Here is a 26,841-nt window from a genome sequence, read left to right as displayed (position 1 = left end):
TACAAGGATATCTGCAAGCGGGATCTGGAGGCAGGCGGTGCATCATGGCCTCTCCCATTTTGAAGAGACATTTGTTCAGCAGGCCAGGGCAAATAGGCAGCCCCGAAACCAGCAAAATAAGGGAGCCGAACAGGGGACAGATGGTATTTGCCTTCAGTATGGAAGGAATTGTCACTCTCATATTGGCCTTCTCAGCCACACTAGATGCCGTTCCAAATCCTCTATTTAGAGCACGTTACCATAGTCTCTGAAGACTGAAGGATGCTTACAAACAAATATTTACTTTTCAGTACAAAATGAAAAGGGGCAATCCTGCACGCTTACCTGAGCATATGTAGTACTTCGTCCTTAATGCATTTCCATAGAACTGGGTATATAATTGGTGAATTCATATTTCACCTCAGCCAGCTGTATAGGTAATCCAGTCTAAAATTTCGCTGAGTGTATTAACTTACAGTGAGGTTGTAGTGAAACAATATAGGCAAAGCACTGTGAACATGCTAAATGTTGTTGTTGTTTAGTCATTAAGTTGTGTCTGATTCTTCGTGACCCCATGGACCAGACTACACCAGGCCCTCCTGTCTTCCACTGCCTCCCAGAGTTGGCTCAAATTCATGTTGGTAGCTTCGGTGACACTCTCCAACCATCTCGTCCTCTGTCATCCCCTTCTCCTCTTGCCTTCACACTTTCCTAACATCAGGGGCTTTTCCAAGGAGTCTTCTCTTCTCATGAGATGGCCAAAGTATTGGAGCCACAGTTTCAGCATCTGTCCTTCCAGTGAGCAGTCAAGGTTGATTTCCTTCAAAATGGATAGGTTTGTTCTCTTTGCAGTCCAGGGGGCTCTCAAGAGTCTCCTCCAGCACCACAATTCAAAAGCATCAATTCTTCAGTGGTCAGCCTTCTTTATGATCCAGCTCTCACTTCCATACATCGCTACTGGAAAAACCGTAGCTTTGACTATGTGGACCTTTGTCGGCAAGGTGATGTCTCTGCTTCTTAAGATGCTGTCTAGGTTTGTCATCACTTTTCACCCAAGAAGCAGGCATCTTTTAATTTCATGGCTGCTGTCACCATCTGCAGTGATCATGGAGCCCAAGGAGGAAAAATCTGTCACTGCCTCCATATCTTCCCCTTCTATTTGGCAGGAGTTGATGGGACCAGCGGCCATGATCTCCACTTTTTTGATGTTGAGCTTCTGAGGTTGTTGATATTTCTTCCGGCAATCTTAATTCTGGTTTGGGATTCCTGCAGTCCTGAATTTCACATGATGTATTCTGCATATAAGTTAAATAAGCAGGGGGACAATATACAGCCTTGTTGTACTCCCTTCCCAATTTTGAACTCATCAGTTGTTCCATATCCAGTTCTGTTGCTTCCTGTCCCGCATATAGATTTTTCAGGAGATTGATAAGGTGGTCAGGCACTCCCATTTCTCTAAGAACTTGCCATAGTTTGTTGTGGTCGACACAGTCAGAGGCTTTTGCGTAGTCAATGAAGCAGAAGTCGATGTTTTTTTGGAACTCTCTGGCTTTCTCCATAATCCAGCATATGTTAGCAATTTGGTCTCTAGTTCCTGTGCCTCTTCAAAATCCAGCTTGTACTTCTGTGAGTTTTCGGTCCACATACTGCTGAAGCCTACCTTGTAGGATTTTGAGCATAACCTTGCTAGTGTGTGAAATGAGTGCAGTTGTACGGTACTTGGAGCATTCTTTGGCACTGCCCTTCTTTGGGATTGGGATGTAGACTCATCTTTTCCAATCCTCTGGCCACTGCTGTTTTCCAAACTTTGCTGGCATATTGAATGTAGCACCTTAACAGCGTCATCTTTTAAGATTTTAAATAGTTCAACTGGAATGCCATCACCTCCACTGGCCTTGTTGATAGCTTTCCAAAGCCCACTTGACTTCACTCTCCAGGATGTCTGGCTCAAGGTCAGCAATCATAGTATCTGGGGTTTCCGGGACATCCAGATCTTTCTGGTACAATTCCTCTTTGTTTTCTTATAGCCTTTTCTTGATGTCTTCTGCTTCTGTTAGGTCCCTCCCATTTTTGTCCTCTATCATGTCCATCTTTGCACAAAATGTTCCTTTAATATCTCCAATTTTCTTGAACAGATTTCTGGTTTTTCGCTTTCCATTCTTTCCCATTATTTCTTTGCACTTTTCATTAAAGGAGGCCCTCTTGTCTGTCCTTGCTATTCTTTGGAAATCTGCATTCAGTTTTCTGTAACTTTCCCTATCTCCCTTGCCTTTTGTTTCCCTTTTATTCTCTGCTATTTGTAAGGCCTCGTTGGACAGCCATCTTGCTTTTTGCATTTCCTTTTCTTTTTACATATTTTTGTTGCTGCCTCCTGTACAATGTTACAAGCCTCTATCCATAGTTCTTCAGGCACTCTATCCACCAAATCGAGTTCCTTAAATCTGTTCTTCACTTCCGCTGTGTATTCATAAGGGATTTTTTTAAAGATTATACCTGAATAGCCCAATGGTTTTTCCTACTTTCTTCATTTAAAGCATGAATTTTGCTGTGAGAAGCTGATGATCAGAGCCACAATCAGCTCCAGGTCTTGTTTTGGCCGACTGTACAGAGCTTCTCCATCTTTGGCTACAGAGAACATAATCAATCTGATTTCAGTATTGCCCGTCTGATGATGTCCAGGTGTAGAGTTGCCTCTTCTGTTGTTGGAAAATAGTGTTTGTGATGACCAGCTTGTTTTCTTGAGAAAACTCTATTAGTCGTTGCCCTGCTTCGTTTTGAACTTTATGGCCAAACTTACCTGTTGTTCCTTTTATCTCTTGACTCAGTGCTTTAGCATTCCAGTCCCCTATAATGTGAAGAACATCTTTCTCTGGTGTCAGCTCTAGAAGGTGTTGTAATTCTTTGTAAAATTGGTCAATTTCAGCATGGGTGGTCCGATTACTGTGATGTTGAAAGGTCTGCCTTGGATTGGTATTGAAATCATTCTATCATTTTTGAGATTGTATCCCAGTACAGCTTTTCCCACTCTTTTGTTGACTATGAGGGCTACTCCATTTCTTCTATGGGATTCTTGCCCACAATAGTAGATATGATAATCGTCTGAATTGAATTCACCTATTCCCGTCCATTTTAGTTCATAGAGTGTCTAGTGAGGATCAAATCCAGCTGATGCCAATGCTTAAATCTTGAATGTCTCCAAGAGACTATGTCAAAGCTTTGTATTAAAGAACGTGTTGCTAACACAAAGACCATAATAACAGCAGAACTCCAGCAAGTGTTGGCCATTTTCGTTCATCTTCCATATTTCCTTAAGAAAAGTAAATCTGCTATGCAAAATTCTTGTCAGAAGTGAAAAATTTGTATTTCCAACAGTATCTGTGTGAACATATATGATTTGCCAAATATATTCTAACACAGAAGTTTTTTTCTCTGTATTGCCTTTATTTTTCTTATCAGAGAGTTGATGATAATACAATGTTGAATAACCACAAGGAAAAAATAAATAACTTTGAAGGATTCCAATTCTTTCAATTTTCTGAGTGCAAGTTCCTGAACATTTGAGTTTTGGGGGGACTCTGTTTGCACATTTTCAAATACAGTGGTGCCTTGCTTAACAATTACCTCGTTAAACAATGAAGCCACTTGACAAGATTTTTGCGATCGCAAAAGCGAACACAAAATGATGTTTTAATGGGCAAAATTCGCTCCCCGACTATTGATTATTCGCATTATGACGGGTTCCAAAATGGCCACCTGCTGTGTAAAATGGCTCTCTGCTGTGGTTTAGGATGGATGTTTCGCTGCATTGGCATTGGAAAATGGCCGCCCTATGGAGGATCTTCGCTGGACGCTGAGGTATTTAGCCCATTGGAACGCATTGGTTTTCAATGCATTTCAATGGGCTTTTTTATTTTGCTTGATGAGGAATTCGCTCTACAGCTATTTTGCTGAAACGGATTATCCTCGTCAAGCGAGGCACCACCGTATTATGGCTGTCGTGAACTAACCACCTAGTTTACTTTAAATGAAAACAAAGTTGTTTTATCTCAGCTTTGCCTCGGTGATTTTGTGTACACCCCTCATATTAGAACCATAGAATATGAACAATCAGCTGTTATCTTAGTTTATGTTTGGGACTCTCCCCTATAAAAATAAAACAAGTCATTTCTAGACTCTTTAGATACCAAAAGATGATTGATAGTGTACAGAAAATGTCAGTTGAATCTCAGAAATGAGACTAGCCTTTGAATAGGACTTCTAGGAGTTTCAGGCAGAGCTTCTGTACGTACCATAGAGCTTTTCTTCCTTCTCTCTGGGATCAGCAAAGTTAAAATTATTTACGCAAATATATGAACACTACAGGCTATATTACACAAACTAAGAAAATCAATGCAATTTTGCTCAGTACAGAATGTACAGATTTAAAACTCAGCCTTCAGTGCAAATCTGGATTATAACAAAAGCTTTTTATTCCTTCTTTTTTTTAAAAAGTAAAGAACACTTATAGCCCAGACTGTTGATCATTTGGTCTCTCCTTGCTGTGCTGTAAAGTGTGGTTCTGGAAACTTCATCTCCTGAAAAACAAAAAGAATGCTCAAATAGTTTTAAGGGAAGAGAGAGTGGAATGCTGAAGTTGCTAAGAAAGGAAGACCATCTCCCATGTGGTGTGTTAAAATGTGCCAAGAATTATGGATGCAAGTGCTTTATAGATATCATTTTAAACCTCTTATACCACTCACAGAGTCCCAATGTTTACAATCCCTAGATATAGGTTTCTGAAGACCTTTTACATCTGTGAATGAATGCATGGGCTATAAGGAAAGGAAATCCCATCAGGTCTCATTAGGCAAAAAATATTCCTTTTAGCTCCATTTGGGGCTGCATAGATTGGCTGCCATATACACTTCTCCCAGCTGCTGTCAAAGCTTAATACATCTTGCAACTGTATGTCTTTTGCTGGACATCGACAATGCAGTTAGTTGACTTCTAAACAGCCCAGTTTAGTTCAGTGGTAAGTGGAACTTGGATAGTTTCTGAGCTGAACAAATTCTGAGCCAAGAATTTCTAGTGCAGAGTCCTCGATAAAACAAACACTCTCTTCAACTCATTATGAATAAAATCTTGGGGTAGGGGGACATGGGAAAGTAAGCCAAAAATGACCACCATCTTACATTTGTGTAGCAGAGCCCCAGTTAACATCAGGGATAAAGCCTACACAACCTGGAAGATCACAAGTTACACCTAGTAGGTCTAGTGGTAGGAAAAGGAACAAAAATATATTTGTCAGAATACATGCTTCTAAAGCAACATCCCTTACGCTGGTCTCTCATCCTTTGGTTTAAGGAGCCCAGGACGGTATACGTATCATTTTCCTTTATGATATCATGGTATGTTATGAAAAATCTCTCTTGAAATGTCTACAGACTGTTCAAGAAATAGCTCTTTCTGGAACACCAATATGTGAGGGAATTTAGCAATTTTAACACTGCTTCCACCCAAACTGACTAAATATCTCTACTTACCCTTAACACCTAAACAACGCAAAGTCCTTATTCTAGCCCGCTTCGATGCACGTCCATCAGCAGTCCAGGATGGGCTTGAAGAATAAGAGGAGGAGGTGAAGGGGAGGCGGAGCCAGGCACCTGGCTGCGCCGGGGCTCTTTCTCTCCCCGGGAAGGAACAAGCCACAAGCCGGCCAGGTGCCGGCTTGAAGAAGAAGAGGAGGAGGTGAAGGGGGAGGCGGAGCCAGGCGCCCGGCCCGGGGCTCTTTCTCTTCTCTCTTCCCCCTGCATGGCCCGGGAGGAGTGAGCCAGCCAAAGCGCCGCTCGCCGCCGGCCTTCGGATGAGCTGCTGCCGCCGCCTCCTCGGAGGAAGAGGGCTCCCCCGCGGTCTTTCTCAAGCTCCCACCTGCATTTTCCCCCAGCTGACTGGCGGGAACTTGAGAAGGACCGTGGGGGAGCCCTCCCCGGCAGTCCTTCCGATGCCCCCGCTGGTCAGCTGGGGGAATATGGGGCCTATGGGGAAAAATCGCAAAGCGATTTTTCCCCATAGGCAACATCGCAATGCGATCGCTTTTGCGATCGCAAAATCCGCATCGGTATGCGGATTTGTCGTTAAACGGGGCACCCGTTAAGCGAGGCACCACTGTACAGTGGTGCCTTGACTTATGACCATCCTGACATATGACCATTTCGAGTTGCAACCAGCTCCGGCTGGAGCTTCGAGTTGCAAACAAAAGTGGCAGGGCAAAAGGCAGGGAATTCAAATTAGATTACTAATCATTGGTCAGCGCAGAGGAGGCTTCAGACTGCCTGGTGCTGCTTTCTGCTCCTGAATAACTGCAACTTTATTTTTCAGGGTGGGTTTGGCTCTGTGTGTGTGTGTGTGTGTGTGTGTGTGTGTGTGTGTGTGTGTATTTTTTTACATTTGTTTTTCAGCTCTATTGCATTCCGATGAGTCTGGCTGTGGTTTTATGGTTTTGTTTTGTTTTGTTTTTTATGCTGGAATGGATTAATCCTGTTCCAATGCATTCCTATGGGAAATGGTGCTTCGATATATGACCATTTCGAGTTTTGACCATCTTTTGGAACGGATTATAGTCGTAAGTTGAGGCACCACTGTAATAATTCTGTCATTCTATGCAAGCTACAATAGCCCGCAGACAAGGCCTATGATAGGGAGGCAGATCTAATAAGATGTATGAATGTAGTTACAGTGGTGCCCCACTTGACGACGACCCCACTTGACAACAAAATCGCTTGACGACAATGGTTCCTATGGTTTTTTTTGCTTTACATTTGTAAATAAAAAAATAAAGAGTTTGGTTCATTCAGGGTACATCTGTGCGTGTGCCCCTGCTGCCATCTACTGGACATCCTTTATTAAACAAAAAGAAGAAGAGGAAACTTACTGATAAGACCCCACCAATGAATAGCCACAAAGGGGTTTTATGACCTTATTTGGTAGCATTCCAAGGCGGTGAGCTCATTATTAGGAGCCTTTTATAATCTTGTGTATTTCCTGTTTTTGGCGGAGACTCCGGCTTTTTGACGGTGGTCTCTCCAATTCTGCAGAATTGTAATAAAACTCTTCCTAACGGAGCACAGTTGCCTCTTGCCTGGTAATTGTTAGGGTTCAAGGGGGGCTTGTCCCCTAAAAACCGGTTGACACGTTGATTAGGTGCCTGCTTCGTGAACCGTTTGTTCGCAAAACGATGTTTTTTCCGGCTCCGCAAAATGGCTTCCCTTCGCAAAATGGTTTCCCTCCATTCGCAAAATGGCTGTTTTCCAGACAGAAGCTTCGGAAGACAGCGATTTTAAACAGCTGATCGGTGGTTCTCTATGGGCGATCTTCGCTGGACAATGAGGTATTTTCCCATTGGAACGCATAAAACGGTTTTCAATGCATTCCAATGGTGTTTTTTTCACAGCGATTTTCCTGGAATGGATTATCGTCATCAAGCGATAATAGTGCTTTTAGATTGATTTTATGTTTCCTAATTTAAATAATGTTGCTTACTTTTGCTGGACAATGACTGTAATAAAACATGTATTATTATTATTAATGGCAAGGAATGTGTTTCCCACTGTGACCCTGCCTCTAGGCAAAAAGAAAGTAGGCTGGTACAGCAGGTCCAGACTTGCATGTTTTGTATGAAACACAATGGAACCAATGGGATAAGTAGCAAAGTATTCCTGTAGATCGGTGAAGATTCTCAATCATCCTGGTGAGGAAATGTTTCAACCTAATAAGAAAGAAGTCCAGTTGCCATGACTCAACTTCCAGATACTCCTGTAGAGTGTCCCCCTTGGAGACAAGGCAGTGCGGTCAGAGCTTTTCTTTAAAAGGGGAAGTGTTATTTTTAAAAATGCAATAAATACTGACCGAATGGTTCTCCCACAGTGAAAAGGTTCCAAGAAAGACAAGCAGCAGTTGTGGCATGATTACCTAACCCCATGGACTATGTGAACAGTTACACAGTATGACTTTGAGCTTCAGAAGAGGCAGGGGAAGGAGAAACTGGTAGAACCTAAGAGAGCCATACAAATAGAGGGAACCTAAAGATGTAGAAATCCAATGTGACTGGATTTTTTATGTATTTGGGCACTGAAAACCTTAAAAAACAAAGGGTGGTTGTGAAGTGGTGGTTTCCAGATACACAAAAGGAAAGACAGTAACCTCACACTTAAGAAAAAGACTGGTAGGTTCTATTAGATTTACAGCATGTCTGTGAGGGCATGCATAAAAAGGTGGCTCTCTAACTATACTCATAATCACATAGGTTACTCTGTGTGTGTGTGTGTGTGTGTGTGTGTGTGTGTGTGTGTGTGTGAGAGAGAGAGAGAGAGAGAGAGAGAGAGAGAGAGAGAGACAGAAAGACACACAGAGAGAGATATTGAATTAAGAGTCCCCAAGGAGTTTCATGACAAATTTGGGATTTGAGGTAAGTTCTCCCAGGCCGTAAGAATCTTTCCAGATGCAGCTCCCAGAAAGAACTTCCATGCAGAAAGACCGTACAGAATGGTGGGAGATATACTATAAATAATCCCGAGGAACAAGCATGCTTGAGCTTTAGACTAGACCACTCTGGCCTGCATAATCTATGGCCAGTCTGTTGTCTATTGTTGCCCTCTTCAAACTCACCCTGTCTTTGCATCCAAATCCCTGCTGTGTAGCTATGCATTGTTAGTGAGCAAGGTTCACTTTGGTTAGTCACAAGTTGCACAGTGCTTCTGCCTTTTCAGGCCATGGTATGGATTACTTGCCAGAGCACAATGTTACTAGCTGGACCAGTTAAACAATTGGTGGTGGCAATTCTGGTCCCCTCTTGCATGCACATCTAAATGTGGTGGAGGATTCAAATGTATCAGGAAAGTTGAGAGAAAGGCTGTCAGGCTAGACTCCATTATAAGTCTAGACTCCTAGCAGGATTACCTGAATGACAACAGTCAAAACTGATAACTCAAAGTAAGAGTGGGACTAGATGGCCTAATTATCCCAGCCTGGATCAGTGTAGAGATCATGCTGAACAGAGTTGTTCTGAGATGTGCTAAGTCATTTGGGACAAACCTTGCATCCACATGTAAGGATCAACCACTTAACACAATCTAGACTGATGCTCTTTTGGAGGTTAGGCTGCCATAAAAAGTAATTTGACAACACATAACAACAACAAGAACAGCAATCCTGGAATTTCATTGTTCTCTTCGGAAGTGGGAAAGAAAAAAAAAACTATACCAATTTAAGGTCCCACAATCAAGATTTTAAAAAATTACTGTATGAGATGAAATGCCCTTGTAGAACATATACTTGTGAAGGAATCAGCAGAAATAGAATTAAAATCTGTAAAATTTCTGAATGGACTAGGCCTAGCCCAAATATTTTGAGAACAGGGTAAGAGCTGGGGAAATCCCAGGCTTTGAGCTTGGATGATTTCTTCCACCTGGAATGGATAAAGAGGGGTGCCCAAAAACAGCTAATTAAACAAATTTGGATGGTATAGCTAGAGCCAATTAAAAGATGCAATGTGATTGGTGGAGCCCTTAAGACAGTTGATGAGGGGATATAAGGTGGAAGATAACTTGTTAGAAATTGTCTTAGAAGGATGGCCAGAGGTTCTTAAACTTTTCTTTAACACGGATCCCTTTAAATATATTTTGTTGTCATGGACCACTAAGACTTAACTCAAGATTCAAAACCCTAAAGTCTATCGAATATTTATTTAAAGTTTCTCATGAAGGGTCTCATCAACAGATATTCCTTGCTATAATGGCAACACTTTTAAAGATGACTGGAAGAAACTTCATTTTGTTTTGAACAGGATGGACCCTCATCAACAGCATCACTTCTTTTATGTTTCAAATTCAGCTTTCCATTCTGAGGCTCAGCCAAAATGTATTGTTAAAAAATTCACTGCAATAATATTGAAAGTCACTTTACCTGACAATAACCAAATAGTTTTATTAAGGGGAACAGAAGAAACACGATCATGAAGTCTGTCTGAACACTCACTGACACTGATTGACTCCGACTCTCTCTTCCTGTCTGCACAGTGGCAAGGAATATCACATGCTTTCTCTCAGCCATTCAGCATTCGGTTACATATGCAGAAATAACAGTTATTTGCTATTAAACAGTTACTTTCATAACTGGTTTTTACCTTTGTTTTTAATGGAGACAGTAGATTAGAAAAGCTATGTTTTACATGAACAAGCAAGGGAAATTAAGAATTTGTTCTACGTTTCCTTTTCTTCCTTGCTTGCTTGCTTTCCTTCCTTCAGTTTTCCTTTCTATTTAACTGCAAAAGTTCATAACATTTCTTCAAGCCTTTGCAGACCCCCTGTGAAAACACTGCGGGCTCCCAGGTGTCCGCAGACCACAAGTTAAGAACCAATAGCTTAGACTATTCATGCTATGCTTCATAGTACCTGTAATGTAGCAGGCCACTCTGATGTCACCGCCAACTCAGGCCTCTCAGAATGCCCACCACACTACTTCACACTCGCTGCCACCAATTGTAATGACTATTTAAGAAGGACAAAGGTTTCCTTCAAAACAAAACAGGTTTATTGAGATAACAAAATAAAATATGACAATCACAAGTAGCTAATCAAGATGTCAATCACTGTATCTTATTTAATCAATCACAGACTTCCCTCACTGACCACTTAGGCACGCAGGCCTCTAAAACAAGCTCTTTCTCTCTCACACACCAGATCTGATCTTTCACACTCTCTTCACTCCCAGCTCCTCCCTCCTCAGCCCCACCCTCCGTCACCCCATTGGTTGATGATTCACTGCCCAGCTGTGACGGACAGGTGAGGTCAGGGCTGCCTGTTACAGTACCTGTCGTGAATAACTCTGTTTGCATATAAGAACAACTCTCTATGTATGGATAGCCTACGATTAACCTATTTTTGTGGGAAAAACCCTACAATGCCTTGAAGTCTGTAACTATGCTTGTTTTCCATTATGAGTTCTTTTGTGTACTTTAAAAAACATTTTATTGAATTAATACACTACAAAACACACAACTTACATTATCAAAACACCAACAAACAAAAGAGTGAACCCACTCCTACTAAGATAAACCCTCCCCCCTTTGGAGTCAGAGACTGCAGCTTCATTTGACTCTCTGTTCTGTCCAGATGGGTTCCCAGTGTGAACTGAATACATATATAATCAAATTCGCCCTAAACTCCTGTCTTCCTCTGGGTCCAAGAATATATTAGTTTCCAGCTTTGTTTACATAGTCTCTTAGTTGTTCCTGCAATGCTTCTGAGAGTGTGTCCAGTTCTACTATGTCCCATAACCTCTTTAGCAACTCTTCTATCGTTGGAGTTTCTTCACTTTTCCATTTTTGGACCCAGAGTAATCTGGCTGCTGTGAGTATGTACATTAGACAATATTTTATTTTCTTATCATTAATTTCCGGCATGATATTCAATAATGCCATTTCAGGTTTTATATCTAATTTTTGCTGAGTTTTGCTGAATTTCTTTCACAATTTCCCACACCTGTGTCCAATATCTTTTGACTTTTTCACATGTCCACCACATATGATAATAAATTCCTCCATTTTTACACTTCCAACACATATTGCTGTTATCCTCTGATATTTTTGCCAATCTTACAGGTGTATAATGCCATCTATAAAACATTTTGAGGATATTTTCCCTAAGGTTTACTGGCTTAATCATCTTATAACTTTCTTTCCACATCTTAGTCCAGCCATCAATATCAATGTTATATCCAAAATTTTTTGCCCGTTTTACCATATCTCCTTCACCCCTCTCATCCTCCCAATCATACTCTAATAAATATGTATACATTTTTTATTATTTTCTCATCAGTATATATCCACAGTTTATCCACCTGAACTTTGCCCTCAAAGAAACCCACAGTTTTATCTTTTTTATATCTTGATTCTAATTTCAACATTGACCACCAATCAGCGGCTACACTCAGTTTTTCTAACTCTTGTTTATCCTTTATGTTTTGTTCTTTAGTTAACAGATTTTCATATGTAGTCAGCGCTCCTTACTGGTTCAACACTTTCAATGTGATCGCTTCTATAGGAGCCACCCATAATGGAATTTTCTTATAGATTTGTGCTTGAAATTTTTGCCATACTATCCCTAGAGCCTTCCTGAGGATATGTTCTCCAAAATGTAAATGTTCCTTATGTTTCCCATACCATACATATGTGTGCCATCCCATTTTAAAATCATGTCCCTCCAATTTCAGAAGTCTTTGATTTTCAAGAGTTATCCATTCTTTTACCCCGGTCATAGCACAAGCCTTATAATATAGTAACCAATACTTTCTTTCTTTCAAATCTTGTAACAATTTAAGTTTTATTCTTGGTTTCTTAGGTTCCAGATAAATTTTGATGTCAAACTATCCAGGTCCTTAAAATACTTAAAGTTCAATAGTACTGGTAGATTTTGAAATAGGAATAATAATAATACATGTTGTTACTACCACCAGACAAGTACGAGTGTTTCTAATAACAAGCCTTGGCTAAATAGAGAAGTGCGCCTTTTACTAAAAGCCAGAAATGCTGCTTTTCATTCTGGTGATGAACTACAGTATAGAGAGGCCAGAGCGAAACTGAAAAGGGGCATTAGGGATGCCAAAGCTATGTACAGCCAGAGAATTGAGCAATATCTTGAGAGTTCTGACAGTCGTCGGGTATGGCATGGCCTACAACAAATCATGGGGCAGAGTAACAAAAACAGTCTGTGTAGCAGCAGTGATTTTTTGGCTGAGCAGTTAAATCAATTTTTCAGCCGTTTTGAGGTGGAAACAGGAACAACCATTATTCCAGCACCTACTGTCTATAATACATCACTAGAATCTACCATCGACAGACAACCACTAGTACTGCAGATTTCAGATGTGAGATGAGCTTTTCAGAATATTAACGTTCGAAAGGCAGCTGGACCAGATGGAATCACGGGATGAGTTGTTAGGGGCTGTGCTGCAGAATTAGCTGGAGTTTTTATGGATATTTTCAATCTATCCTTGTTGCAGTGTTCTGTCCCCACTTGCCTGAAGACATCTATTATAGTGCCAGTCCCCAAGCAGTCAGCTGTGGTATCTCTCAATGACTATAGACCAGTAGCTTTAACATCTGTTATTATGAAATGTTTTGAGAGATTGGTGCTTGATGATGTGCCCATTGTACTCTATACTGTATTGAGCCACTTAGAACAACAGGGAACTTATGTGAGGCTGTTGCTTGTGGATTATAGCTCTGCTTTTAATACCATTCTACCAAATAGGTTATTTTTTAAAATGATCAACCTGGGATTACCTCAGAAGATCTGTGTGTGGATAAAGGACTTTCTGACAGATAGGCCACAGTCAGTAAGGATGGGATCTCACCATTCTTCTACCCTGGTACTAAGTACAGGGCTGTGTGCTAAGTCCCTTCCTCTATTCCCTGTACACACATGATTGCACCCCACTGTATATAACACCAATGCAATTATTAAATTTGCAGATGATACGACAGTGGTGGGGCTCATAAATAAGAACAATGAGTCTGCTTATAGAAAAGAAGTACAAGGGTTGATACTTTGGTGTAAAGAAAATCATCTCACACTTAACATCAAAAAAACTAAAGAACTCGTAATTGATTTTAGGAGGAAGAGAAATGTACATTTACCACTGTACATAAATGGCGAGGAAGTGGAGAGAGTTGGTAGTTTTAAATTTCTGGGCACTTACATCTCAGAGGACCTCTCATGGAATTAACTGCCAACATGCTAGTGAAGAAGGCACAGAAGAGGCTGTATTTCCTGAGAATGCTTGGCAAGTTAAATTTATCTCAGCATTTACTTCTGTCATACTATCGTAGCACCATTGAGAGTGTCCTAACCTATGGCATTCTGGCATGGTTTGGGAGTAGCTCTGTAGCGGACAAAAAAGCTCTACAGAGAACCATTAAAATTGCCCAGAATATCATTGGGCTCCAGCTACCAACCCTGGATGACATCTTCACATCCCGCTGTCTAAGGAAGTCACACAGAGACTCTTCCCATCCTGCTTATAACTTTTTTGAACTGTTGCCGTCTGGCAGAAGATATAGAACAATTAAGACTCGGACCACTCATTTTCTGAATAGTTTTTATCCCAGAGCTATAATTGCACTTAATAATGATCTTAGAGACCACCAGTAGTGAATAGTTAGTTGGACTGTGTTACTTGGCCTGTGGTGTAGATGTTTGTATTTTTAGTGGGAACTTTTAGTGGGTGGGGAGTGTTGGGGGATTTTTTAGTGGATGGGGAGTGTTTGGGGAATTTTATGTGTGTGCATGTGTCTGGTCTCTGGGTGTCTGTGAATTTCATTGTATGGGCATACTGTGTATATACTTACAATGACAATAAAATAAATAAATAAATAAATAAATAAATAAATAAATAAATAAATAAATAAATAAATAAATAAATAAATAAATAAATCGTTTTGGTAAAATCTTCATTTTTATTGTTGATATTCTTCCCATAAATGAGAGTTGTAGTTTGCTCCATTCTTTGAGATTTTAATGAATTTCTTTCTGTATTTCTAGATAATTTTCTTTCATTAAATTGCTTGGTTTTTTTTGGTGATGACAACTCCTATAAATTTGTAATTTTTTTCACTGCCTCAAAATTAGAGTTCCTTGTCAATTTTTCCACATCTTCTTTCTTTATATTTTTTGTCATAAATTTTGTTTTTTGATAGTTTATTTTAAATCCAGCCACCTGTCCAAATTCTTCTATAACTCTCAATAATTCTTCCAAATTTTCTAAGGGATTTTCTAGTATTATCACTAAGTCATCTGCTTGCACCTTGTTTTGCCTCTGATTTTAAGTTCTTTAATTGCCTCATTATCTCTAATCTGTCTGTTCAGAATTTCCAATATTAAGATAAATAGTAGGGGGGATAGCGGACATCGCTGCCTTGTGCCTTGTTCAATCTGTATATTTTCAGTTAAATTACCATTCATTTTTATCTTGGCTACTTGTTTAGTATACAGTGGTGCCCCGCATAGCGAGGTTAATCCGTTCCGGGTTAACCCTCGCTATGTGAAATCGTCGCTAAACGGAATGTAAAAGCCCATTTAATGCGTTCCAATTGGCCCTAAACTTACCGTTCAGCGAAGTTTCCTCCATAGCGGCAGCCATTTTCGCGCCCTCGGTAAGCGAGGGGAGGGCGTGAAAACGCTGCATGCAGACATTTCGGGCGTCAGGCGGCCATTTTAGAACCGCCAAACAGCTGATCGCCTGACTCTGTGGGAGGTTTGGGGGGTCGGCAGCAAGAGGAGGAGAAGAGGGAAAGTGGGGGGGAGGACGCGGGAACGCACGGCTTCCCTCCCTTCGCCTGCCTGCCTCGCAGCCTGCCTTCGTCCCTGGGGGCAGCAGGAGAAGGATGAGGAGGAAGAGGGAAAGTGGGGGGGAGGACGCGCGAACACGGGGCTTCCCTCCCTTCGCCTGCCTGCCTTGCAGCCTGCCTGCCTTGCAGCCTGCCTTCGTCCCTGGGGGTGGCAGGAGAAGGATGAGGAGGAAGAGGATGCGTGAATGCGCGGCTTCCCTCCCTTCGCCTGCCTGCCTTGCAGCCTGGCTTCGTCCCTGGGGGCGGCAGGAGAAGGACGAGGAGGAAGATGACGCGCGAACGCACGGCTTCCCTCCCTTCGCCTGCCTGCCTTGCAGCCTGCCTTCCTCTTCCCGGCCAGCGCGGCCCCGCATCACTCTCGCGGCGGCGGCGGCTCCTTCCTGGCACCCTTCGGTAAGAGAGTTTTCTCCATATGGACGGACGCTATGCCTCCGCATTAGCGATCCCGGAGAAGGGATCGCTATGCGGATTCATCGTTATACAGTGCGCTCGTTATGCGAGGCACCACTGTATATTGCATTAATTGACCAATGAGGCATCAACCTGTACAGAGTATTTCCCCAAAGCTAACGTTGATGCCCAACCTGTTCAACAGTTGGTGATTCCAAGAGAATACAGAGAGAAAATTCTGCAGATGGCTCATGACAACCCAAGTAGTGGACACCAAGGTGTGCAGAAAACTTTAAGTAGAATCTCCCAACATTTTTACTGGCCTGGTATTTCAAAAACTGTTAAGGACTATGTTGGTTCCTGTGTTTATTGTCAGCGTACAGGCCACCAGATGGACAAAACGAAAGCAGAGATGCAGCTAATGGAGATCTCTGACCAGGTGTTCCAGTGTTTGCAAATGGATGTGTTAGGACCTTTTGTTCCTAACAAATCTAAGAAGAAATACATCATCTCATTCATCTGTCAAGCAAGTAGATGGATTGAGGCCTATGCCATAAGTAACATTTCTGCTCCAACTATTGCACATATACAGTTGTGTTCAAAATTATTCAGCCCCCACTGAAATTGAATGTTTTGGCCATTTTGACATTGATTTTGATCATTCAGTCATCTTGCTTACATTTACATGAAAGAGGCACTTGTAGGTCAGAGAAATATAACCTTAAGTTTATAATGAAATAACCACAAATGTCTTTTCTGTGCTCACATCATTATTAGTTTTTATTCAACCCCCAAGTGACATTCAATCTTAGTACTTAGTACAACATCCTTTTACAGTTATAACAGCTTTTAAACGTGAAGCATAGCTTGACACAAGTGTCTTGCAGCGATCTACAGGTATCTTCGCCCATTCTTCATGGGCAAAAGACTCCAGTTCAGTCAAATTCTTAGGCTTGCGCACTGCAACTGCTTTCTTTAAGTCCCACCAGAGGTTCTCAATCGGATTTAAGTCTGGTGACTGCGATGGCCACTCCAAAATGTTCCAGCCTTTCCTCTGCAACCATGCTCTAGTGGACTTGGAGGTATGCTTGGGATCATTGTCCTGTTGAAAGGTCCAACGTCTCCCAAGCCTCAGGTGTGTGACGGACTGCATCACATTTTCATCCAATATCTCCTGGTACTGAAGAGAATTCATGGTACCTTGTACACGCTGAAGCTTCCCTGTACCTGCAGAAGCAAAACAGCCCCAAAGCATTATTGACCCTCCGCCATGCTTCACAGTAGGCAAGGTGTTCTTTTCGTCATATGCCTTGTTCTTCCTCCTCCAAACATAGCATTGATCCATGGGCCCAAACAGTTCTAATTTTGTTTCATCAGTCCACAGAACACTATCCCACAACTTTTGTGGTTTGCCCACATGACCTTTGGCATACTGCAGTCGACTCTTCTTATTTTTGGGAGACAGCAAGGGGGTGCGCCTGGGGGTTCTGGCATGGAGACCTTCATTATGCAGTGTGCGCCTTATTGTCTGAGCTGAAACTTCTATACCCACATCTGACAAATCTTTTTCAGTTCCTCAGCAGTCACACAGGGACTTTTCACCACTCTACGCTTTAGGTAGCGCACAGCAGTCGAAGTCAGCATCTTCTTTCTTCCACGACCAGGTAGCATTGCAACAGTGCCCTTTGCCTTGAATTTGCGAATGATGCTTCCTATGGTGTCTCTTGGTATGTTTAACTTCTTTGCAATCTTCTTATAGCCATTGCCCTTCCTGTGAAGACAAATCACCTCTTCTCTTGTCTTCCTGGACCATTCTCTTGACTTCACCATGTTTGTAACCACACCAGTAAATGTCTAGAAGGAGCTGAGTATCACAGTCATTTTAAAGCTGCCTAATTGGTGCTTATTATGCTTGATTGGTGCTCGGTGACATCCACAGGTGTTTTCAATACCTGGTCGAAAACACCTGAATGAACCTCTCTTCTTCAGAGTGGTAGTCTTTAAGGGGTTGAATAATTGTGGCAATGAAGAAACCACAAAAGAAACATTTACTACTGTATTACATAAACAACTGATGTTATTTTAGTTGCATTTGGTTCTTTAAAGCGTCCTTGTAGGATTTCATTCTGAATACAATTCCAAATGTACACTATAGTCCCTAAACCCCTTTACAGCATTGGGGGCTGAATAATTTTGAACACAACTGTAGTTGTAGATTTGTGCTCACGTATTGGGATACCTTCTCAAATAATTTGTGATCAAGCTGGTGCTTTTAAAAGTGAACTGATGAGGAAGATCTGTGAGATAAGCGGAATAAAAATCTCTTTTAGCACATCTTATCATCCAGAATCTCATGGAATGATTGAGAGAGGTCAGCAAACTTTGCTTAGGATGATTAAAACTTTGGTGCAAGAGTATGGGAACATTTGGGATGAACTTTTACCTTTTGCCTTGTTTGCCTATCGCAGTGCACCACATGCTTCTTTGGGAATTTTTTCTCCAAGCAAGATTGCTTTGGGGAGAAATCTACAAGGACTTTTGGATTTGTTGAAATCTGATTGGGAAGGAGTTGTAAAGAGCAGTACTGTTCCAGTTGCTGATTTTGTTAGAAAACTTCAAAAGAAACTGTTAATTGTCAAAGAATTGGCTAAAGAAAATTTGTTAAAAGCTCAAACAAAACAGAGGTTTTTCCATGACAAGAAAGCCAGACATAGAGAATTTGCTCTTGGTGATTTGGTGCTTGTTCTGAACCCACTCAGACCTTCTAAGCTGGAAGTTGTCTGGGAAGGTCCAGGAGAAATTGTTCAAAAACTGGAAAATGTCAATTACCTTGTCAAAATGTTGAATTCTGGGAAGAAACCTGTTATGTATCATGTCAATAGTTTGAAATTGTATAGAGACAGATCTGCAATGGTTTTTCAATGTCATGTTGCATGTTTTCAAGCTGAACATGAACCTGTTGATATGTTGACTGAATTGCAAAATGCAGGTACATGGTCTGACAGTATTGTTTTGACAGGTACTACAGATCAAAAAGAAAAACTTTTTCACATTCTAGAATAATTTAAAGATGTTTTTTCAGACAAACCCGGTTATACCAATTTGGTTAGTCATGTCATTAACACTGATATCAACCAGCCTACATGGTCCAGCCCATATAGAGCTATTGGTAATCATCCTATTCAGATTGAGCAAGGGATACAAAAGATGTTATCTCTGGGGGTTATTGAGGAGTCTTCCTCCCCGTGGGCTTCACCGGTAGTTCTGGTTCCCAAAAATAATGCTTTAGGTGAAATTCTTGATGACGTACGATTTTATGTTGATTACAGAAAGTTAAACAGTGTTACAGTTCCAGATCCATAACCATTGCCCAGAATGGATGATTTAATTGAGTGCCTTTCACAGGCCAAATACATAAGCATCCTGGATCTAAAAAACGCTTATTGGCAACTCGATCTAGCCGAAGAATCACAAGACCACATTTATCAGTCATGTCAGAACTTTTCGTTTCCGTCGTTTACCATTTGCTTTACAGAACGCAGGAGCTTCATTCCAGAGAATGATAGACAAACTTTTACAAGGTTTACCATTTGCAAGTGCTTATCTTGATGATGTTGCAATTTTCAGTTCTGATTTTGATTCTCACATGTCTCACATTGAAACTGTTTTGTCTAGAATTCAGCAAGCAGGACTGACAGTCAAAGCAAGCAAATGTCAGTGGATGCAAGGAAAGGTCATGTACTTAGGTCATTTGATTGGGCAAGGAGAAATTCAGCCTCTGCATGCCAAAATACAAGCTATTAATGATTGGCCTATTCCAAAAACTAAGAAGCAAGTACGTTCATTTTGGGGCCTGATTGGCTACTACAGAAAATTCATTCCTGATTTCTGTCATTTAGCTACATCTCTGACAGAGCTAACTAAGAAAAGACAGCCTGTAAAGGTAAAATGGACTCCAGAATGTCAAGGTGCTTTTGATGCCTTAAAGGCCAAAGTTATGGATGCACCTATACTGAAATCTCCTGATTTTGACAAACCATTCATTTTACAGACTGATGTTTCAGAATTAGGCCTTGGAGCTGTGTTGTTACAGCAAGGGGAAGATGGGAATCTTTACCCAATCTCATACTTCTCCAGAAAACTCTTGGAAAGAGAGAGACATTACGCAGTTCCAGAAAAAGAGGCATTATCTATAATCTGGTCTCTAAATCTTCTTAGACCATATTTATGGGGGCGTAAATTTACCACCACCCCCAACAAATCACAGAGCCTTGGCTTGGCTGCAGAAGATGAAATCTCACAACCAAAAATTGTTGAGATAGAGTCTGGCGTTGCAAGATTTTGATTTTGAAGTTCAGCATATTCCTGGAAGACTAAATGTTGTGGCAGATGGTCTTTCTAGAATGTACTGTGAAGATCCATATGTACCTGACCATTAAAAATTTCATTGTTCCTGTATACTTAGAGTAATTACTGTTTTTGTATTAACTAATATGACTGTTTGCTATTTTTCAGATAGTAGAAGTTTCTAACTGCTTAGAAATGGAAATGATTTTGACTGCTATGCTTTTGCAATAAACTGAATTCTTTTAAATCTTTATTTTTCTAATAAAAACAATTATACTTAAGAACTTGTTTGATCTCTTGAACAGACAACCTGCTACCATACTTAATTTAATTTCTTTTAGGCCGTGAACCTAGCTACCTTGAGTCCGATATTTTACTGAGTTCTGGGGGTTCTAAATGACTCTAAGACTCAGGATTATATTTTGGTTTCTCAATGGTTTTCAATAGGGAATTGACTTGGGAAAAGGGTGCCAGTGGGACAGCCTGGTGAGACAAGGACTCATCTCATCCCAAATAAGGGTACACTGGACTCTGGAACCTCTCTATTCCAGCTGTCTGATTCTCTTAGGAGAACGGGCAAGCTTACACGAACATCATTTATTTTGTGGATTGAGGTAATCCACTGGTGGCAGTGAAAGGAAAAACGACTGGAACCTTTGTGAGTGCACAAAATGTGCCTCAAGGAGGTGATCGTCACACTCATTGCCTTGAACGAGTTCAAATCTCTAGGGCTGGATGAACTGCATCCAAGAGTATTGAAGGAGCTGGCTAAAGAACTCTTGGAACCATTTTCTGTTATTTTCTTGAAATCATGGGGAAGAGGGAGGTGCCAGAGGACTGGAGGAGGGCTAATGTTGTCCCTGTCTTCAAAAAGGGCACAAAGGAAGAACCTGAGATCTACAGGCCAGTCAGTCTGACATCAGTCCCAGGGGAAATTCTGGAACAAATTATAAAATGGTCACTATGCAAGCACCTAGAAAATAATGCAGCAATAACTAGAAGCAAACACGGATTTGGCAAGAGCAAATCCTGCCAGACTAATCTGATATCATTTTTGTTCAGGAAGCCTCCCTGATAGACAGAGGGAATGCTATACACATTGCATCTTGATTGCAACGCTTTTGAAAAAGTGCCCCATGATATCCTGATTAGCAAGCTATGTACGTACATGTGGCCTGACTAGATCAAGTGTCAAGTGGATGCACAGTTGACTAAAGAATCATACTCAGGGGGTATGGCTCTTTTTCTGTCTGAGAGGAGGTAACAAGTGGGGTACCCCAAGGCTCAGTCCTGGGTCCGATGCACTTCAACATTTCTATTTATGATCTGGATCAGGGAGTGCAGGGAATGCTAATCAAATTTGCTGATGACACAAAATTGATAATCAGGAATAGCTAATACCTTGTAAGACAGAAACAAAATTCAAAATGATCTGGATAGGCTTGAGCACTGGGCTGAAAACAACAGAATGAAATTCAACAGGGATATTTCAAATACTGCACTTAGGAATAAGAAAACAAACACACAGTTACAAATAGGGGATACCTGGTTCAGCAATACCACGAATGAGAAGTCTTGGAATAGTGGTAGATCACAAGTTAAATATGAACTGACAGTGTGATATGGCAACAAAAAAGGCCAAAGCTATTTGAGACTGCATTAATAGAAGTATTGTTTCCAAATCCCACTAGGTGCTAGTTTTCCTCTGTTCGGCACTGGTTAGATCTCATATTGAGCATTGTGTCCAGTTCTAGAAACTGCACTTCAAGAAGGAGGCTGACGAATTGTCAGGTTTTTGTACAGTATATTTTATGTTATAATTTTGGATGGGAGGGAGAGAGGTGGAAGGACCCCCCCCTCCCCCTGTCTTTCCCCGCCCTCACCCACCTGCCATTATCTGGTGCCGGAGCGCAGCCCTCGCCCCCTCCCACCACGGCGGTGGCTACTTGGTGATCTGCCATGCCCTCCCAGTCCACGTGGAGCCCAGAAAGGCAGCGCAAGCAGAGCACCACTGGCCGAGCCAGGCAGGAGCAAGCAGTGCCCGAGCACATCAATGGGAAGGTGAGTGCCCGGACTATGTTCAAAGCCAGTTTTGGGGATTCCGACTCCCACACTCCCCAGCCTGGAACTTATGACCCTTGGGGGAGAAGAGGCTGCCTCATTTGGCTTTGCCCGGCACCACTTTCGCCCTGCCTGAGCCAGGGCCTTGTTTGGGCATCCAGGTTAGCAAGGTTGCTTCTGAGCCTGTGCAGAGTGTGAGCGGCCGGGGGATCCTGCAGCCAGGCCGGGGTGGGTTTGGGTACAATTGGCTGTTTAAATAATGTTTTTTGGTATTTTGGAAAAAAACTCAATTTAATTTATTTTTATTTTTTAACATGACTTTCTTGGTCACTAAGAGACATTTATTAGCAGCTATTGTAATAAAATTGTATTGATTGCAGGTTTAATCCTGAACAATTCAAATGAAACATTCAATACGTCCTCCTCTCTCCTCTTTTTTGTCTTTCTATGTCCTCCTTTTGGTACCCATGTATCTGGCGTCCCCAGACAAGGATGATTAGGGGGCTGGAAACCAAGCCCTATGAGGAAAGAGTGAAAGAGTTGGGCATGTGTAAAAAGAAGACTGAGGGGTGATACAATAGCACTTTTCAAATACTTGAAGGGCTGTCATACTATGAATAAGTTCGTCTTCGGCAGGAGGCGAACCCTGAGTTTGCGCAGGAAGGAGAGGCGGTGGCGGCTCTGAACGTTTAACATGAGTTCTAATAAACTTAACTCAGGTAAAATCCTGTAACTGTGCACTTTTACATCTGGAATCCTCAAATCACTTCTTATAGAGGGGCCGGTCCAAACTGTTACCGATCGGTCATAGGTCTCGGGGGGGGGTGCTCCTCACAGCACAAACTATCCCACAGCATGGGTGTCTCGCCCAGTCCCCCTCGCGTTGTGGATGGAGTAAAGAGGGACTGGGACGGATCAACCTCTGTCCCCCACGCTGGTTGCGAGGGTACACCACCAGTCTATTCTAGTGGATCTAGGTCACTCCCTTTCGCGTATAAACCTTTTGGGTCTGGCAACAAACCTCCTTCAATCTGTAGGTTTGGAAAGTCCTTCATCAGACCCGTAGCACTTTCTTGCCCAAGAACTAGCTCAGTTTGCACTCCTCGACTCTTTCTCTCTGATTGTCCTCCGTCTGTTAGGATTCTGAAGGTTTGCACACTCTCCTCCTCTTTTATAGCCTCCTCCCAGATAATCAAGTCCAGCTCCTTTCCCCTCTTCGTCAGCTAGACACACCTCTAGTGACTCTTTACATTCCACCTCCTCCCGTCCTATTTCCACCAGTATCCCCTTCACGCATTTGCGGCTTTCCTCAGAGGTATGATCAGTAGAGGACGGCACACTGGCCTTCTCTCCTTCACACATACAGAGGAAGGGCAGGATCTGTTTTCAGTTATTCCAGGACATGAAACAATGGGGTCAAGTTAAAGGAAGTCAGATTTTGGTTGAATATCATGAAAACCTTCCTGTTAGGGCAGGGCAGCGATGGAATCAATTACCTCGAGAGGTGGTGATTACTCCAATGCTGGAGGCATTCAAAGGAAATTTAGACAACCACCTGGCAGATATTCTTTGATTTGTATTTCTGCATTGAGCAGCGGGTTGGACTTGATGGCCTTATAAGCCCCTTCCAACTTCACGATTCTTTGACAAGAAACCAGGCCTTGTCAGCATTGGCACCAACTCTCTGGAGTCACCTCCCAATGGAGCTATGCCTGGCCCTCTCCCTTCTCTAATTACAAGAGGCTGCTGAAGACTTATTTTGAGAAGTCTTTGGTGACAAGCCTCTTTTGATTTTGGTTACTCCTGTATTGCCGCTTGGATTTGCTCTGCCATCTAGGCTTAAATACTTGGTTTATTTTAGTTTGTCTGGTTTTATACTGTGTCTGACTGTTATTTCATTGTTTTCATATGTACACCACCCAGAACAGTGCTGTGCGCTAATGGGGGCAGCATATGAATGCCAGGAATAAATAGTACATCAAATAGTGTCACCCTCTGTCGTCATGCTAAGAATGCCTACTTCAGTTGGGAAACAGTGATCCTTGCAACAATCGAATCCAAGATCAGTCCTGATAACTGAAACCCTTCAGGTTTTCAGTTAAAACACCAAAAACGGGAAGGGCGCTGAGGAATCCTGTTTCATTAGAAGGCTTGCATCTTTTTTTATCCTCATTGGAAGCCCAAATGATGCCACTTTTTCCCAGCTGGGCAGTTGTCCTGAACCATCATGCAGCCGGTAAGGTAGGAGGAACATACGAAGTGGGGCAGAAGCCGAAGCGGGAAGGGGGTACCCGTAAGGCAAGGAGACAGAGAGGGAGCCCTCCCCTCGCTCTCCCCCACCCTACCCCGCCCCGTCCCGTCCCTTCCCTTCCGTCCCACTGGCTCAGAGTCTCTCTCTGGGTGGCTCTCTCCGCTCGCCTTGTCAATCACAGCAGCCCCGGAGCTGGAGGGTTGCGCCGCCGCGCTCTCGCCGCCACCCAACAGGTTGGAAAGTCATTAATTACTTACTCGGCCATGCAGGTCTGCGCTCAGGCGGCTGCTCCTGCCGCCGCCGCCGCCGGGACTATACTGCTGCTGCTGCTGCTGCAGCCTTCCTGCTGCCCATGGAGGAGGATTAGGGCGCACCATGGCCGCGCCTCCCGCCAGCTCCTCCCGCCGGCTCCTAGCACCGCCGTCGCTGCTCTTGCTGCTTGCCTGTGCTCTCCCCTCTAAGGTAAGGGGCCAAGAGGCGGCGGCTCCTCATGCCGGGGGTCTCTTGGCCACTGCCCGGCTCCCAGCGGCCCCGCAGGCTTGAGGGTTCCGTGCTCTCCCCACGGGGTTTGCCAGAGGTCGTTTTGTCATCGCGATCGGTCTTTGCAGCCGCCGCCAGCCGTGGTTTGCTTGGCCAACTCACTCCTCGAGAGTTGCGAGGCAAATGCATCCGGTGACCACCACCGTTGGCTGTAAACTGAGTAAATGCTCCACAGCAAGTCCGTGTCCCCGGGCCTAGCCCTCCCCCCCCGGTTCCCATCACGCAAGTAAGACCCGTTTGGGATCTTAGCCCAGGGGGTCACCCTCTCCTTTCGACCCGACCCCACTTCCGCGCCCTTGATTCAGAGCTAATAACATGGGGGAAAAGGACGTGAAAATGACCGGACCACTTCCTCTGTGGCTTAAAACCTTAGGGAGAGTAAAGGCTCGGAAAAGAAAAGCGCTTCTAAAGCTTCACTCCCCATTTCAAAGCCTCTTTTTTATTTTATTTTCCCATCAGAACCAGTTCATTCTCCCATTGATTCAAGGCATTTCCCCCCACACACATGGTCTTTGATTTTCTTTCCAGCTCTTTGTGCACAAGTGTGAATACCATTAGTGCAGGGCAGGAGGCATTTACTCTGCTAGTATTGCATTTACTGTATGAAGGCAAAGTAAAATAACAAATAGTGAAAGCAGCAGCTGCCTTCAATTGACCTAATAACTCCCTGAACCTAAATATTTTATGTGGAAAAGAGGTTATTTCAGATGTGAGGATAACTCAGGATACTTGGGAATGATTCTGCTGTGCTGTGTACATTTCCACTGCAACCCTATTTTCAGGATACCAGGAATATATGCTTGTATGCAATGTCAGCCGGGTGTGCCTTCATCCGTTGCTTGCAGTGTTGCAGGGGATGTTTGGCACAATTGCTGAAACATCCCCTGCATATGATCCGAGGGGTTTTTTTTGGGGGGGGGTGTCTCTGTGTGTGTTGCAAAGGATCCTGACTGTGGCATGGGCACTTTAACAAAACAGCATTAGATTGAAATAAGAGAGATTCAGGTGTAGGCCAATATTCTCAAGTTAATTGCTTTCTTTTCTGCACAAAATGTTTAGGATTGGAGCACTGGGCTGTATCAATGCAGCCCTTTCTCATTCACGTCAGTCAGCCACATGCTTTTTAGGCATTTAGCTACAGTCTGCTTAGCCTGGAAGGAGGGCTGCTGTTGGTTTAAACAGCATTCTTCCGGATCTCCTGTCCCCGGGGCATTTGTAAAGTGAACTCCTGGCCTAGCTACATTTCTGCCTTCCCTCTCCCCCTTTATCATTAACGGAGTGATTGGGTCCCTTCATTCTGTGTTCTATACAAGAGGCAGAAACTTACCTTCCGACCTGAAAGAGAAGCTCTAATTGGAGCTCTGTGCTCTTTAATTACACTTGTCTCCCTGCAGCTGTAAAATGCAGATCCTTCTCATTATTACAGAACACTCATTCAAAGGCCAGGCAGGCAAGCACTACCTCTGTCATTATAACTGGAAGAGGGCCTCTTTCCAGCCCCACTTCCCAAACTTCAGTCGGCTTGCCTGAGCCTCCCAGATTTCTCAGGTCACTGAACCTATTGTGGCCTTTTTCTCAAAGGCCTAGGAAGAAACCCTGTGCCATTTCCTCAGCGTTAACAGCCAGAAAAACACATCCCTCTCCTCCCCTGCCTCTTCACATACAGGATAAGGGAGGATTGTTGCTCCCTCCCAAAATGAGGGCCACCTCACAATACTCTCCTGTGCCACTGCATCCCCAAACTCCTGGCAGTTGGAGAGAGAATGTTATTTTTATGAAAAGAAAACTGGACACACACTTTTGGATTTCCTTTGTCCTCCGTTGTGTTTCCCCACCATGCCCACGCTGAGCAGTCCCTGCTGTTAGATGTGCTTCCTTCCTGGGAGGATGC

The 26,841-nt window shown here is 42.8% G+C and overlaps 1 protein-coding gene and 1 long non-coding RNA gene across 6 annotated transcripts in view; one reads left to right on the top strand and one right to left on the bottom strand.

Annotated features, from left to right (window-relative positions):
* Nucleotides 1–368: 368 nt before the first annotated feature.
* On the bottom strand, nucleotides 369–24,806 carry LOC140706759 (uncharacterized). The gene is made up of 2 exons (XR_012086606.2): nucleotides 24,668–24,806; nucleotides 369–4,553 (listed from the first exon to the last, which is right to left on the bottom strand). It is a non-coding gene; the product is annotated as an uncharacterized LOC140706759 (long non-coding RNA).
* LOC110077042 (ADAMTS-like protein 2) overlaps nucleotides 24,756–26,841 on the top strand; it is a 92,382-nt gene continuing 90,296 nt past the window's right edge. For 4 of the 5 annotated variants that reach the window (XR_013544621.1, XM_020789715.3, XM_072998173.2 and 1 more), the window contains exon 1: nucleotides 24,768–24,872. Coding sequence is in view for 3 of the 5 variants with exons in the window: in XM_020789715.3 (XP_020645374.2) it covers nucleotides 24,786–24,872 (87 nt within the window). In the remaining 2 variants the exon portion in view is untranslated. Of the gene's footprint in view, nucleotides 24,873–26,841 lie in introns of all 5 variants that reach the window. The other variant, XM_072998172.2, reaches the window with a different exon arrangement.

Source organism: Pogona vitticeps, chromosome 4 (assembly GCF_051106095.1).
Source record: "Pogona vitticeps strain Pit_001003342236 chromosome 4, PviZW2.1, whole genome shotgun sequence".
Taxonomy (NCBI): domain Eukaryota; kingdom Metazoa; phylum Chordata; class Lepidosauria; order Squamata; family Agamidae; genus Pogona; species Pogona vitticeps.
Note: the sequence above shows the minus strand (reverse complement) of the source record. Positions and strands in the feature narration are given on the sequence as shown.